The sequence below is a fragment of the Loxodonta africana genome, chromosome 11 (genome assembly GCF_030014295.1).
Source record: "Loxodonta africana isolate mLoxAfr1 chromosome 11, mLoxAfr1.hap2, whole genome shotgun sequence".
NCBI classification, from domain to species: domain Eukaryota; kingdom Metazoa; phylum Chordata; class Mammalia; order Proboscidea; family Elephantidae; genus Loxodonta; species Loxodonta africana.
In genome coordinates, this window is record NC_087352.1 from 89,158,686 (window position 1) to 89,175,170 (window position 16,485).

Sequence of the window (16,485 nt, forward strand, 5' to 3'; positions counted from 1 at the left end):
CCCCCCCCAACCCCGCCCGCCTGCGCGCCCGCGCGCCCGCGCGCCCCTGGGGCCTCGCTCCCTCCTGCCCGGCAGGCCGGGCATCGCACAGGCTCCGGCGTGTGCGCGCGCGGGGCGCCCGACTGGTTCCCCTTCCGAACGCCCGCGCCTCGCATGCGCAGTCCGCGCAGGCGGTCTCCGTTTGTTTGAACAGGAAGGCGGACATATTAGTCCCTCACTGCCCCGCTCGCCCCACCCCCCCAGGCATTCGCCGCCGCGACTCGCCCTCTCCCCGGCCAGGACTGCAGCCCCTTCTAGAAGCTCCTCCATCAGCAGCGGCCGGGACCCGACTCTCGTCTTCCTCCCCGCCAGCTCTCCAGCCTTTCGTCTTTCCAAAGTCTCCATCGGGCACCGACCTCGCCCTCCCCCGCCGGACACCGCGGCAGCAGCCCCAGCAGTGACGGGACAAAATGGGAGAGTGAGCCTGTCCCGCGGGGACCACCTCTTAGCCGAGAGCGATCGGGACGTCGGGCCGGCCCAGTAGAGCCGGGGATGTGAAGCTAGAGCGCTTGCAGCGCCTCAGAGCAGAGCGGGCCTGGCCGGTGGCCCAAGCGGCGGCGGCGGCGGCAGCTGGCACAGCTCCTCACCCGCCCTTCGCTTTTCCCTTTCCTCTTCCCTTGCTTGCCCAGAGGGAGTCTCCACCCTGCTTCTCTTTCTCTCCCTGCTCCTGACCACCTCGGGACGGGGAACCCTCCATGGCAAAGGCGGCCGGGGCCCGCTAGGCTGAAGCACCTCGCCGGAGCGACGAGGCTGGTGGTGACGGCGCTGTCGGGTGTCGTGAGGAGCTGCCGGGTGGGATGCGACTTTGGGCGTCCGAGCGACTGTGGGTCGCTGTTGCCCCGGGCCCGGGGTCTGGAGAGCGGAGATCCCCTCAGTGAGGGGGAGGAGGGGGAACCGGGCGCACCTGGTGACCCTGAGGTTCCGGCTCCTCCGCCCGGCGTCTGCGAACCCACCGCGGAGGAAGTTGGTTGAAATTGCTTTCCGCTGCTGGGGCTGGTACGAGGGTATTGTCAACAGTAGCAGCAACATGTCGTCTGGGGACAGTTTTGAGACTCGGTTTGAAAAAATCGACAACCTGCTGCGGGATCCCAAATCGGAAGTGAATTCGGATTGTTTGCTGGTGAGTAGCGCTTGTTCTCTTGTGCGTGTCTGGGCTTCTGTGTGCATGGCCTTCCTCTTGCTTTCAGTCTGGTTAGCTGCACTAGAAGGTTTCAGGTGTGCACAGCATTCTCGGAAAACACGCGATTCCTGTTTTCCGAAAATTCTTCAAGTACCACGCAAATCTCATGGCGTGGCTCTGTGCATCCTTTGCTAGCTCAGTCCCAGCTACTCCTCGAACCTTTAGCTCTGACCCAGTTCATCACTACACAAACGACACTTACAAACTGCTCTTGCAGACATCATGTAACGTTAGCACGCCTGCAGCGCCTCAGAGCTTGAAGTTGTCACGTCAGAGTTTCCGAAGTGTATAGGGTGTCGAATGGCGGTCTTAGTGATAATTTTTCTGATCGATCTGACTGTGATGTAGGAGAGATTACCTTTCATTTACAGCGATTTAGCTCCTAAGGGTTTAGTTTTTAAGATTTGGAAGTGACAGTGGAGAAATGATATTGGAGAAGTGATTTTTGAGCTAAAATGTCATAGATGGCTTGAGTCTGAAGTAACTTTTTGCTGAGCTGTTAAGTGTAAAAACCCGAGATTCCTGATCGTAGGTCATCACAGTTCTTTGACACTGTTGACTACAAAAGTACCACACTTTACTGAACAACTACAGTTATTTAAGAATTCTGATTTAGTCCAAATAAAACCACATAATCTCTAAGATAAAATTTTGGGGAGCAGCTATATGGATGGGATTTTACAGCGTCGTCAGAGAATTAGTTTTAGAAATACACAATATTTGGGATTAAGGTTAAGGGGCCAATATAATGAAATTCAGAGAAATATACGATTTTAAAATCTGATTTTCAGTCAGAGGAAAATTATGTAGATTGTTTAAAATCACATGCATTTCAGTTATCCTAAAATAAATATCTGTATAAGTTTTTAAATCAGTATGATTTTCCAAGAAGGTTTCTCCCCTAAACTTTCAATATTAATCTGAGCGTCCTTGACTGTGAAGTAAGAGTACTGTGGGTTGTATGTTTGAAATGTCTCACCCACATTATGGACGCTCTTTATATTGAGAAACAGGAAGATTGATGCTTAGTACAATTTAAAACATTTTGTTAAATGTAAAAAGTGGAAGAAACCGGAACACAGCTTTCTAATAGGGAGTTCCATAACTTTTAACAAGTCTAAATACCTTTGCTTTTATTTTGCTTATTGGTCTTATTCCATGAAGCAGCATGGGGGGTTTAGTAGTTTTTTTTTTTTTTTTGCTTTAATTGTCTTCTAGCCTCTTGCCACAACTTCATTTGGTGGGAACCTCAACAAATACGATGTGTGGAGGATACAAGGAAATAGAAGGCATGGGCTCTTTCCTCATAAAATTTACAGTCTTTTTAGGAAAACAAGAATTAATCCCACATGCATACACAGAAAAAAAAAAAAACAAAAAACACCTCACAGATGAGCAAATATGTGATAAAATCCAAGTAATTGGTATAGGTAATAACGTGCTCTTGGAAATTGAAAGGAAGAAATCACTGTGAATTGAGAGAGCCAGAGTATGCTTTATGATGGATGGACAGGATTGAGGGCGAGGAGGATGGAGACATAATTGGCCATAACATGTTTAGCGGAACAGAAGACTATAAATTTGGGAGGATATATTGGGGTTAGATTGTGGAGGATTTGATTGCTAGACTGAGTAAGGAATTTATATTTTCTTCAGTATGTTGCATCCGTTAAATGTTTATAAACAAGACTGTGGCATGGTGAATGAAGAAGATGAATCTGGTAATTGTGTACAGGATGAGTTAGTGTGGAAAGTAACTGCTGATAGGCTGAGATTGGAGAACTTTCATAGTTCAGAAATGATAAAGTCCCAAATTAGCATGAGACCGGGGAAAGAAGAATTGATGGAATTAGATCGGCAGGGTTGAGGAGGAGAAGGGAGAACCAGAGACAGAGGGAATAGTCAGACGACTCTAAAATTTTGAGCCTGGATTATAGGGAGAATGATGAAAAAATGGAAAAAAAACAGCAAAGTTGGGACTGGAAATTGATTGGGAAGAATAGGTTTACAGATAAATTCAATTTAAATTTGTTGTGTTTGAGAGGATAGTGGAATAGCCATGAAGAAATGAATGACCTGTAGACTATTGGAGATATGAAACCAAGCTCATAATTAAAGTTTGGAAATCAGTTGTCACAGAGGTGCAGGTTGAAACTGGTAACAGTGATAAGGGAGACACTAGTATATAGAGAAAACAGGGTGAAAGGAGTAGGTTGAACAAAGAGGAAACATCAAGGAAGGCCATTCAGAATTAGGAGAGCCAGGTATCTTCTCTTGTGATCTTGGCCCTTTTTTTCTGTTTAGCTCAACAGTTGTTTATTTGATAGCTGTTATTTAAATTTTATTACCATATCAATCTGAACGTGATAAGATTGAATTTTTCTTCGGAGAGCACAAATTGTCTTTCCAGTTTTTTATAGTGCCTTTTTTTTTTAGCATGAATTTTCTCTCCATGATATTCTGTGCTTACATTGAGCATTCATTTCTTCATTCATTCTGTTCTGCTGTTCAGAATGACCTATCAGATAGCTTCACATTTTTCAGTCTGTTTTTATTCTCCCTTTCTGAACTGTGGACATCCTCATTTATTGCAAGGGCAATACCACTTCTCACCCTGGTTGCCTTTTCTCTCTGTTATTTTGGCCTTTGTTCATTTATTTAACTGATAGTTATAGGGTACTTATGTGACAAATGCAATACTCTAGTGCTAGATATTTTTTGTAATCTCAAAAAATAAGGTTGTCCAATTATGTTTATTCTCCACTGCCTTGACTAGATCCGAAATGGAAGTTCCCAATCCTTTTGTTTTCAGAACACTTTGCCAGCAAATGTCTTTTTAAACCACCTTACCACAGAACATCTCTTTTGCTGAGATGCTAATGATAAATATTATTGTTAATAGCCATTGAGTCGATTCTAACCCTGTATGTGCACAGTAGAAGTGCTTCTTAGGGTTTTCAAGGCTGTGACCTTTTGGAAGCAGAACTCCGGGCCTGTTTTCTGAGGTGCCTTTGGATGCTTTTGAACCACCAACCTTTCCTCTAGTAGTCAGGCTTGACTATTTGCACCACACAGGGACTTCTGTGATAAATACTGGTAGTTATAAAATCATGTAGCTGAAAGAAACCTTGAGAAATGGCTAGCCAGCCTTTTCTTGAACACCTATAATTTATTTGAAGAACCACATAAGTCTCATTTTCATATTATAAACAAATGCAAAAATAGTCTGGAAATACTAAGATAATATGATAATCATTCACTTATTTCCTAGATCATTTAAATTACTCAATCTTGTTTTTTTTGTAAGTCACATTCTTTCTAGTGGCCCTATGGTTATCTTTCTTACTGTCCACATTAGGGTTTGTAAGATTATCAAGAGCTGTTTTCCTTTTCCCAACTTTCTTAGGATTGTTTTTTCTAGGGCTTGTAACAGTTCTCAGCAGGTTTAGGTACCCCTGAAAATAGAGTAAGGGATAGAGTTTAAGCTTGTTTAATTTTTCCAGGGGAAAAACTGCATATGATTCTTAAAAAGAAAAAACAGAAGTGGGTGGGAGGGTTAGGGATATATTTATCTTAAAGTTTGAAGTAGATTTCATGAAAATATAGCTGTCTTGCCTGTAGCACATTTAGCACACTGCTTCAGGATGACAGTTAATAAAGAGCATGAGCTTTCTTTCCAGTTTTTATTTAGTTGGTGGAGATGTCGCAATGGTCTGGTGGTAGAGAGAGAGGGGAACCAATATTGGTTGAACAGTGAGTTCTAACGTTGTGCCTCCCCTTGGTGCATATTTATTACCACATCTCAGTCAGTTTTTCAGAATGTGGAAGGCAAATATAAATGAAGTTTCCCATGTTTTTGAGTTTTTCTTCCTTTAAATTCTCTTTTCTGGATTTCCTTTTCCATCTTTCGTTGCTGACTTCTCTTTTTCCTCCATGCATTCTTACAGTTTTAACTACTATCATCTCTATGCCCATGATATTCAAATCTTTATTTTTAGAGTTTTATCTGATTTCACATCCTAAGTATATTACTGCCTACAGGCATCTCTACTTGCATGTCATGTTATCACTCAAATTTCTCAAATCCCAAACTCAGCTTTGTCCCACATACTTAACTGTTTTGTCATCAGTGCTGTTACTATCCCTGTCAATCAACCAGAATTTTTATCGTGAGCTTAGACCATTTTAGGCCACACATATGCCATTTTACTCTTGGGCTGTTACAGTAGGTTTTTGGGTAGCATTCTAAGTTTTAGATTATTGCTGTGTAATCCCTGTGTACTCCCTGTCAGTTGAATTGATCACGTTTGGGGTTATGTTATTTTAGGCTTTAAAGCTATGTGCCTGCCAGTGTTCGTAATTTTTTTAATTAATAGGTGTTTTTACCAATATCAGTTGCCTATCTGGTTAGCTTGGACCAGGCTGTTTTGATGTTAAAGAGCTCTGGTGGTACAGTGGTTAAAGCAATTGACGGCTAACCAAAGGGTCAGTGATTCAAAACCACCAGTGGCTCTGCAGGAGAAAGATGTGGCATCCTGCTTCTGTAGAGATTTACAGCCTTGGAAACCCTGTGAGGTTGCTATGAGTCGCAATCGACTTGGCGGCAGTGGGTTTGGGTTTTGATGTTTACATGGTGCGAGAAATTTTTTAAAAAGAGATTACTCTTCTAATTTGTTGATTCATTCAGCAAATCTTTGTGTAGGGTCTAAACATAGTACCAGATTGTTGTAAGAATTAAATAATATAGGCAAAGCAGTTGTCACAGTATCTGGTATTTAGTGTTTGATAATTGTAACTATTATTGTACTGGAGCCCTGGTGATGCAGTGGTTAAGACCTTGACTGCTAACCAAAGGTCAGCAGTTCAAATCCACCAGCCACTCCTTGGAAACTCTGTGGGACAGTTCTGCTCTGTCCTGTAGGGTCGCTATGAGTCGGAATCAACTCCACAACAACGGGTTTTTGGTTTATTATTATTGTGTTATTATTAGTAAAGCAGGAGGTCACTGAAAAAGAGGAAGACCCTCAAGGAGATAGAGTGACACAGTGGCTGCCACGATGGGCTTAAACAGCAATGATTGTGAGGATGGTGCTGGACTGGGCAGTGTTTCGTTCTGTTGTATATAGGGTTGCTATGAGTTGGAACTGACTCTATGGCACTTAATGACAGCAATTATTATTGTCCTCTTATAGTGTTCCAGGAAACCCTGGTGGCATAGTGGTTAAGTGCTACGGCTACTAACCAAAGGGCCAGCAGTTCAAATCCGGCAGGCGCTCCTTGGAAACCCTATGGGGCAGTTCTACCCTGTACTGTAGGAATCGACTCGATGGCAATGGGTTTCGGTTTTTTTTGATATAGTATTCCTATTATATGCTAGCCACTGTGCTTGGGCTGGAAATTGATATTGTCTTTTCTAAGTGCAGGGCAATTTATCTGGCACCTCAAACCAAGCCCATAAATTCATAATCCAGTTTTGCTTTATTGAAGCATCTAAACTTCAGAACCAATTATAAAGGAAAATGGATATATTTTGATGGGATACAGTAGAATGGGGAGGGACTTTTGGAAACTGTTTATTCATTTAGTCATGATTTATAGCATACCTACTTCGTGCAGAGGGTTTAGATTGATACGAAAGGCAGTTGGGAGCTACGCATATCTTGTGGAGATTTAGTTGTCATCTTGCTCCCTTTCTGTATCTTTTATACTTTCAGTATGTGTTTTGTAAATAGGCTGTCGTGCCCTACAAGGACCCTGTGGGTGTGTAGAGAGTGGCTCAGAGTAACAGCGGAGACATGAATTAGGCCATTCATCAATCCCTTGAGTCAGAAATGTTTTTAATCCAGAAGAAGGAACCACATACACAATTTTATAATGAACAAGAGTAAATTCTCAGTTTTATATTAAACTTTGCATAGTTTTAATTTAATTTTATTTCATGATTATAAGTTTTGGCATTGTGTATATCTGGTGAAAACTAGAGATTTTATTATGATAAATTTGAGAAAAGCCCACGTATCAGGAAATATTACACATGGAGTTCTATTGCTGAAGATAGTCCAAAAGTCCCACTTGCCCATCTTCATCCTCTCTAAATAAGGGATACATCCATTTAGTTGAAGTTTAGAGCATAGTGATTGAGGCAACACATATGTATGTTCAAGAAGATGAACAGATAATACTGCATTTCACAATGGACAATATTTTTAATAAAAATATGCTACTAGCGTGGTGTAGTGAAAAGAACACTGGACTGGAAATTCATAGGATTAGCATAGCCTAGTTTTGCTGTTAACCCTCTGTGTAATCAAGTAAAGTTATCTGGCCTTCAGTTTCTCCACTTGTAGAAGAAGAATTGGACCAGGTAATTGCTGATGTCTTTTGCATCTCTAAACAATCTGAGTCTTTATTTCAATAAAAAGTTTAAAAAAAATTATGAAAGTTTTTGTAATCTAAAAAGTTAAATGTTGGGGTAGAAGTATAAGACTAGGAATCCTGTATAGTTTTTGAAGATCATCCTAAACTAATTTTTAATTGTTATATCTGGTACTTCTTCTTTTTTGAATTTGTCACTTGTGTTCATAACTGTAGGGATTTGTACTTTTTGAACAGAGAAAGTAGTAATTAAGTTATTCATTTGTATATCTGCTAAAATGTACACATGTAGTTTACTTCTTTAATATACCTGCCCTGCCTGTTTGGGATTGTGAAATATAAAGTACCTTTTCATTATACTTCCTAAACAGTTAGTAGGAAGTTAGATCCTCAGATTAATGTCTGAAGTGGAGTCTCAGGGAGATGAGAGATTGTCTTACACTTGTATCATATTTTGAAAGGTGGCTAACCTGTACCCCCTCTTTATTGATCCATCCATACTTCCTATAGTGAAATTCTATCTCCGATCATTTTCTGGAATCAGTTTTGTAATAGTGGATCATAGTTAACTCTTCTTTTTTCTCTTGGCTGTTATTCATTCATTCACCAAGTATTTACTTGATATGTACTGTGTGCTAGGCGCTCTGATAGGCACTAAGGACACCATGGTGAGTAAAAACAAACATGGGTCTCTGCTTTCGTGTGATTTATAGTCTCAGGAAAAGGATTAATTGTGAGCAGATAGGTACGGAGTAAGGCTTGAAGTAGAGGTAAGAGACCATGCCTTTCCGTTAAGATTTGGGATATATTTAAAGACTTGTGGTAAAGTAGTCTAAGTGCATAATTTTCAGAAAGGAGTCTCTAGATTGTATCAGATTCACTTGAGGAGCTGGTTAAAAATGGAATCTGGGCCCAAGCCCAGATAAACAAAATCAGAATTTTTTTTTATAGGAGATGTCGATTCTCAGACACACTCAAGTTTGAGATCTATTGTTATGCCAGAAAGAACATGGATTTTTTTTGGGGGGGGGGAGGTGGAGGAGCCCTGGTGATGCAGTGGTGAAGTGCTTGGCTGCTAACTGAAAGGTTGGTGGTTCAAACCCACCAGCCACTCCACTGGAGAAAGGTGTAGTAGTCTTGCTTCTATAAAGATTATAGCCTTAGAAATGCTGTGGGGCAGATTTACTCTGTCCTTTATGGTCACTATGAGTCTGAATCGACTTAAAGGCAATGGTTTTTTGAAATTGTGCAGTGAAAATCTTAAATATCATAGAAGTAGGGAAAATAGTATCGTGAACCCTTATTTCCCGGATTATGTAGTTTTCAAAGTTTTATCACACTTGCTTCATCAATCACCCTTTTTCTTGTAGTTTTCAAAGTTTTATCACACTTGCTTCATCAATCACCCTTTTTCTTGACAAAATATTTTAAGTAATTTAAAGCATTGTCATTTCACCATTACAGACTTCAATAAGCATCTCTTTAAAAAAAAGAATTTTTTTACTTAACCACAGTGGCCATTTTGCCTAACAAAATTAAGAACTCCTTGGTATCATTAATTCCAAGTTTACATTCACATTTCCCTTATTCCTTAAGACAGTGTCTTTTTTGCAGTTACTTTATTAGAACCTGGGATCCAGACAAAATCCACGTGTTGCTTTTGTTCGTTAGGTCTTCTAAGTCTCTTTTTAATATAGAGTAGTCTCTTCCCCCTTTTTTTGTCTAAACACTTGCCATTTTCTTGTTGAAGACACTAGGTCAGTGGTACTGTACAATGATTTCACATTCTGGATTTTTCTCTTTGTTTCCTTGTGGTATCATTGAACTAGTTTCTATATCCTCCATATTTCCTATAAACTAGTAGTTAGATCTAAAAGCTTAATGTCATCATTTCAAATTTTTAGTCAGGCATACTTCATAAATTGTTCCTGTGTGTTTTCTTTGTATCACATCAAACCCAAAAAACCAAACCTCTTGGCGTCGAGTCAATTCCGACTCATAGAGACCCTATAGGACAGAGTAGAGCTGCCCAAGGAGCACCTGGTGGATTTGAACCACCAACCTTTTGGTTAGTAGCTGTAGCACTTAACCACTATGCCACCAGGGTTGGATCACATCAGGGGGCACATAATGTGTGGCTGGGTAGTGATGCTAAATTTGATCAGTGTGTTCAGGTGGAAACAGCCTGTGATAGTTTTTTTTTTAAATCCTTTATCAACTTTTCATCTAATTGTTCCATCCATTGATAATCTTTACCTGAACCAGGTCTTTTATTTGCTGTGGTGGTTGTTATTGTTAGGTGCCGCCGAGTCGGTTCTGACTCGTAGCAACCCTATGTACAACGGAACAAAACAGTGCCTGGTCCTGCGCCATCCTCACTCACACTGATTGCTATGTTTGAGCCCATTGTTGCAGCCACTATGTCAATCCATTTTGTCAAGGGTCTCCTTCTTTTTTGCTGACGCTCTACTTTACCAAGCATGATGTCCATTTTCAGGGACTGGTCCCTCCTGATAACATGTCCAAAGTACGTGAGATGAAGTCTTGCCGTCCTTGCTACCAAGGAGCACTCTGGCTGGCTGTGCTTCTTCTGAGACAAACTTAATCGTTTTTCTGGCAGCCCGTGGTATTTTCAGTATTCTTCACTAACACCAAAATTCAAAGGTACCAAGTTTTCAGTCTTCCTTGTTCATTGCCCAGTGTTTGCCTGCATATGAGGCGATTGAAAATATCATGGCTTGAGTCAGGTGCACTTTAGTCCTCATGGTGACATCTTGGCTTTTTAACACTTTAAAGAGTTCTTTTGCAGCAGATTTGCCCCATACAGTGCATCACTTGATTTCTTGATGGCTGCTTTCAAGAGCGTTGATTGTGGAACCAAGTAAAATGAAATCCTGAACAACTTCAGTATTTTCTCCATTTATTATGATGTTGCTGCTTATTTCATTAGATTTTACAAAATAATGACTTTTAGATTCTGCCATTCCTTTAACATTATGGGTTGTAATTCTGTTAACGGAAGAACTTACACTCATGGCCTAGGGCTGTTTGTGTACCATGAAATACAGTACATTAAATACAGGATGAATGGATCAGTCTTTCTCTTCAATTGCTACTTTTCACAGTAAAGTATTTTGGAGCCTTAGTGTCATAGACATGGCACAGTCAAGTTGGGTAATCTGAGAGTACTTTAAGAAAGGGACTGTTTGTAAAGGTAAAGACATTATTTAAGGAAACCGGTTAGGGATAATGCAGTACTCTGGAACGAGTTTCAGTGGGGAAGGGAGCTGCCACCACCTCTAGGCCTGAAGGGACAACGAAAGAGAGCAATTGGGGAGGGTAGCCCTATGGAGTAGGGGTCTGACAGGGACTGTGATTTTAGGTAGTGAAAAAACCAACTCATGTTGATCTGGTAGTAAGGAAGCCAGGAGAATGTCTCCTCTGACCTTATTCTCTTCTTGCTCAACACCGTTCCATTGGGGTCTCTTATTACCTGAGTGCTAATGTACAAAAGAGTCCATTGATAAAGGCCCATGTAGTTGTTGTATACCGTCAAGTCGGTTCTGACTTATAGTGACCCTATAGGACAGAGTAGAACTACCCTGTAGGGTTTCCTAGGCAAATATTTATGGGAGCAGATCACGAGCTGCTGGTGGGTTACTGCTGGTCTTTCAGTTAGTAGACAAGTGTGTAACCATTGCGCCACCAGGGCTCCTTGATAATAGTCCACAGGGGTCAGCAAACAAGATACCAATATCCTAGTTACAAAGGCGGCTAATGACCAGTGTAATTTAATTGTGTTCCCTCCTTCTTTCCCATTTCTTTTTTTTTTGTTTTGTTTTAAATTTTTGGTATCGTTTGGTATCATCACGGAAACATTTTAAGAACTATGTTTTAGACCATTTTCGTCATCCTTTCTGATGCTCGTTTTGACCAATCTTTGCCTAATGGGACTCTTTTCACATTGGCTCCTGTGTTATTTTTATGACTCTAATAATCTTTGATAGAACTTCCTTGCTTTTGGTTACAATAAGATGCCAAGTCTCATCTTACGCATTTTTGCCTCAGACTTGGGAATGAACCATTCCTCCAGGAAACTGTTCCTTGTAGTGCAGGATGATCTTCTAAGACCACAATCTGGGTGCCAGACGTATTTATTACTACTACTGGGTGCTAGAAGTATTTATTACTACTACTGGGTGCTAGAAGTATTTATTACTACTGGGTTGAAATTACTCCTTGTCCTTGTTTGGTGAATGGAGCTATAAAATTTTATTTTTGAAAAGAAGAAAAAGTAGTTTATACTGATAATTGTAATTTCTGTTTATCATCACAGCGTTTTTACTTCTTTGAGTTTATGTTTGCATTTTTTTCTCTTACCTGGAAAATCTGAGTTTTGATGACATTAACACAATTACTTACTTGTTTTATCCTGGTGTGTAAGTATATTATGTCTAACAATTGTTAGGTGCTGTCAAATTGATTTTCAACTTACAACAACCCTATGTGACAGAGTAGAACTGCCTTATAGGGTTTTCTAGGGTATAATCTGTTTTTGGTTTGTTTGTTTATGCTTAATCCTATTTTTTAAATTGTACTTTAGATAAAGGTTTACAGAGCAAATTCATTTCTCATTGAACAGTTAATACACATGTTGTCTTGTGACATTGGTTGCCAACCCCACGACGTGTCAACACTCTCCGCTTCTCAGCCTTGGGTTCCCTGTTACCAGCTGTCCTGTCCCCCTTCTGTCTTTTTGCTTCTCGTCCTTGCCCTTGGGCTGGTGTGCCCATTTAGTCTCGTTTTGTTTTGTGGACCTGTCTAGGGTCCCTATGATTTGGAATTGACGGCACACAGCAACAACAACAACAATCTTTGGCTAAAGGGTGAACTCAGGAGTGACTTCAGTACTGAGTTAAAAGGGTGTCTGGTGGGTCATACTCTTCAGGGTTTCTGCAGTCTCTGTTAGACCAGTAAGTCTGGCCTTTTTTGGTGAGTTTGAATTTTGTTGTACATTTTTCTCCAGCTCCGACTGGGGCACTCTATTATGATCTCTGTCAGAGTAGTTGGTGGTGGGCTCCATCTAGTTGTGTTGAGCTCAGCCTGGTAGAGGCTTTGGTAATTGTGGTCCATTAGTCCTTTGGACTAATATTTCCCTTGTGTCTTTGGTTTTCTCCATTCTCCCTTGCTCCATTTGGGTTGGGACCAGTGAAGTATCTTAGATGGCTGCTTACAGGCTTTTAAAACTCCAGATGCTATTTTCCAAAGTAGAATGTAGAACGTTTTCTTTATAAACTGTTATGCCACTTGGGCTAGATGTTCTCCGAGACCATGGTCTCCAGCCCTCACAGGCTGTGATCTTTATGGGACCAGATCACCAGGCCTTTCTCTTGTGGAGCCATTGGGTGGGTTCAAACCGCTGACCTTTTGGTTAGCAGCCCAACGCTTAACTAAGTCTCCTTATGTCTAACAATAAAACTACGAAATGAAGTTTACGGTTTTGTTGTACCTCTATTTGATCTTAGAACAGTTTGTCGAAGATAGGTGATCAGAATACTATGTTCTGAAGTCACTTGAAATAACTCTTTTCTCTGTACGATTTTGTCACCAGTTTGACATCAATTTGGTTCTTTCGTTTTTAATTTTTAAGGACTGCCTTTCCTTTTTGACTTAATTTTATCTTTTTATGTGTATAAAACATTTGCATAGTTTAGAAGTAAAAACTATAGAACATAATATAATCAGGATTCTCAGTTCCGTACATGTCCTCCTCAGCCTTCTCTTTTCCTTCCCACGTTTTTATTAGTTTTTTGATTTAATACTTGTGTTTTGTCTTTAAAACATAAGCAAATATACACATATATGCATATACATATGTGTATGTGTATATCTGTGTGTATATACACATTTACATTCATATTTCTACCCCTTTTTGACACAAAAAGTAGCATACATAGTACCCTGTATTGGTGTATGGAGATCGTCGTTCCTCTTTGCAGCTGCATAGTGTTCTATGGCGTGGCTGTTAACATTGTTTATTCATCCTCCTATTGATGGACATTTTATTTATTTATAATCTTTAGCTATTGCAAGTAATGCCATCATGAATGACCTTGTGCATAGTCATTTCATGTTTTTCCAGAGTATCTTTGGAGTGTATCCCTAAAAGTGGAATTGCTGGGTCAAAGACAAATGCATATGGAATTTTGCTCACTATTGCAATATTCTCTTCCTCCTAGGGGTTAGCACAATTAGCACAATTTATATTTTCACCAGTAATATATGGGTTTGTCTTTTGGCTTCCCTAAGAATATCTTGTCAGACTTTTGAATTTTTGCCCAATTAATAGGTGAGAAGTGGTATCTCAGTGTAATTTTAATTTCTATTTCTCTTATTATGAGTAAGATTGAACATCTTTTCATATTTTTAAGGGCCATTTGCAAATCTTCGTCTGTGAACTTCTGCCCCTGTTTTTTGTTCAGTTTTTTAAAAATTTTTTTCCTTGGTTTTTAGAAGCTTTTTATAAATTAGGGATATTAGCCCTTTTTCTATGATATAATTTGCATATTATTTGCAATTTTTCATTTGCCGTTTCATGTCGTTTTTTGTTTATTTGCCTTGCAAAAAATTTTTTTTTAATGTATTTGAATTACCAGTCTTTTATTGCCTCAAGACTTTGAGTCATAGTTGGAAAGGTTTTCCCCATGTCTGGTTTTATATAAATGGATTCATCCATATTTTCTTCTAGTACTGTCATGGTTTCAATTTTTATATTTAGGTTTGGGATTCATATACAATTTTATCTTTATGCAAATGGCTGTGGATAAAGCCATTTATTTTTAAATGCCTGTCTTTACTGATTTGAGATGCCACTTTCTTCACATACTGAATTTCCATTGGTAGTTGGGATTTTTTTCCTAGACTTCATTTTCTGTCCCATTGGTCTGTTTGCCTATTCATGTGTTAATACCACACTTTGTCAGTTTCAAAGGCTTTTTAATATCTTCTAAGCTTTTAATAGTAGGACCATCGCCCACCTGAATCCCCTCATGGACATACACTGTCACATTGAAGAACAGGCATTTTTAGCCAGGAATTACTGAGTTCCAACCTGGTTTATGTATTTACTAGTCCAAACCACTGTGATGTCCAGTTATCCTGTCTTTGAAATGGGGATACCTTATGTACTATTGTTGTGGGGATTGAATGACATAAGCAGAACTGCCTTATCAAGTACTTGTCAACCTAGTAGGTACTTAATATACAGTGATTTCCAAAAATGAGGGTGTGGTATAGTGAAAAGAAAAACCAAACTGGGTCTCTGAAGCCCTTAATGCTCTTGACAAGTATGTTGTCATGGATCAAGAAAGCAGTCGTTTGAACGGAACAAGGAGATATTGCATGGCTTCAAATCAGGAAGGGTGTATGTCAGGGTTGTATCCTCTCACCATACTTATTCAGTCTGTAAAAATTGCTGAGCAAATAATCTGAGAAGCTGGACTATTTGAAGAAGAATGAGGCATCAGGACTGGAGGAAGAAGACTCATTAACAACCTGTGATATGCAGATGACACAACTTTGCTTGCTGACAGTGAAGAGGACTTGAAACACTGATGAAGATCAAAGATGACAGCCTTCAGTAGGGATTACATCTCAACGTAAAGAACAAAAATGGTAAACGGAGAAAAGATTGAAGTTGTCAAGGATTTCATTTTACTTGGATCCACATCAACACCATGGAAGTAGCAGTCAGGAAATCAAACAACATATTGCATTGGGGAAATCTTCTGCAAAAGACCTCTTTAAAGTGTCAAAAAGCAAAGATGTCACTGTGAGGACTAAGGTGTGCCTGACCCAAGCTATGGTATTTTCAGTCGCCTCATATGCATGCAAAAGCTGGGCAGTGAATAAGGAAGACTGAAGAAGAATTGATACCTTTGAATTATGGTGTTGGTGAAGAATATTGAATGGACTGCCAGAAGAGTGAATAAGTCTGCCTTGGAAGAAGTACAGCCAGAGTGCTCCTTGGAAACGAGGACGGCGAGACTGCCTCTCACATACTTTGGACGTGTTATCAGGAGGGACCAATCCCTGAAAAAGGACATCATGGTTGGTAGACGGTCAGTGAAAAAGAGGAAGACCCTTGACAAGATGGATTGACATAGTGGCTGCAACAGTGAGCTCAAACATAGCAGTGATTGTGAGGATGTCACACGACCAGGTAGAGTTCCTTTCTGTTTTACATGGGGTCGCTGTGACTTGGAACGTACTCAATGGCACCTAACAACAACAACAAAGGAGTTTACTTATCACATCCTAATTGTATTTCCTCTGCTCATATCTAGTAGGCTCATAGTCATGGAGACAGTATGCATAGTGGTAAAGAGAATTGCCTCTGGGGTTAGACTGTTTTATTTTTGGTAATTTATTTTTGTTGTTGTGAATATACAAAGCAGAACATACACCAGTAATTTCTGCATGTATAATTCAGTAACATTGATTACATTCTGAGTTGTGCAACTATTCTCACTTTGCTTTTCCCAGTTATTCCTTCCCCATTAAATAATCTCACAGCCCCTTAAGTGTCCTATCAAATCTTTCAAGTTGCTGTTGTCTGTTTTATCCCGTATGGTTAGATTTTAAAAGAGCACAGTGCTCAAAGTATATTCTTTATTAGTTAAGCTAAACTATTGTTTGGTTTTAAAAAGACTTCAGGAGCTATTTTTGATTTAAGGTTTAAAGATTATCTCAGAGCAGTAGTTTCAGGAGTTGATCCAGCCTCTATAGCTCCAGAAAGGCTAGAGTCAATGAGAATTTGACATTCTTTCTGCATTTTCCACCTTTTGATCAGGATTCATCTATAGAATCTTTAATCAAAATGTTCCGTAATG

At 40.0% G+C, this 16,485-nt stretch overlaps 1 protein-coding gene across 2 annotated transcripts in view; it reads left to right on the forward strand.

The window, feature by feature from the left end:
• Positions 1-195: 195 nt before the first annotated feature.
• Positions 196-16,485, forward strand: part of ROCK1 (Rho associated coiled-coil containing protein kinase 1) — a 183,590-nt gene continuing 167,300 nt past the window's right edge. For both annotated transcript variants that reach the window (XM_010586825.3, XM_023543947.2), the window contains exon 1: positions 196-1,159. In XM_010586825.3, the coding sequence (XP_010585127.2) occupies positions 1,067-1,159 (93 nt within the window). In that variant the 5' untranslated portion in view covers positions 196-1,066. The remainder of the gene's footprint in view (positions 1,160-16,485) is intronic.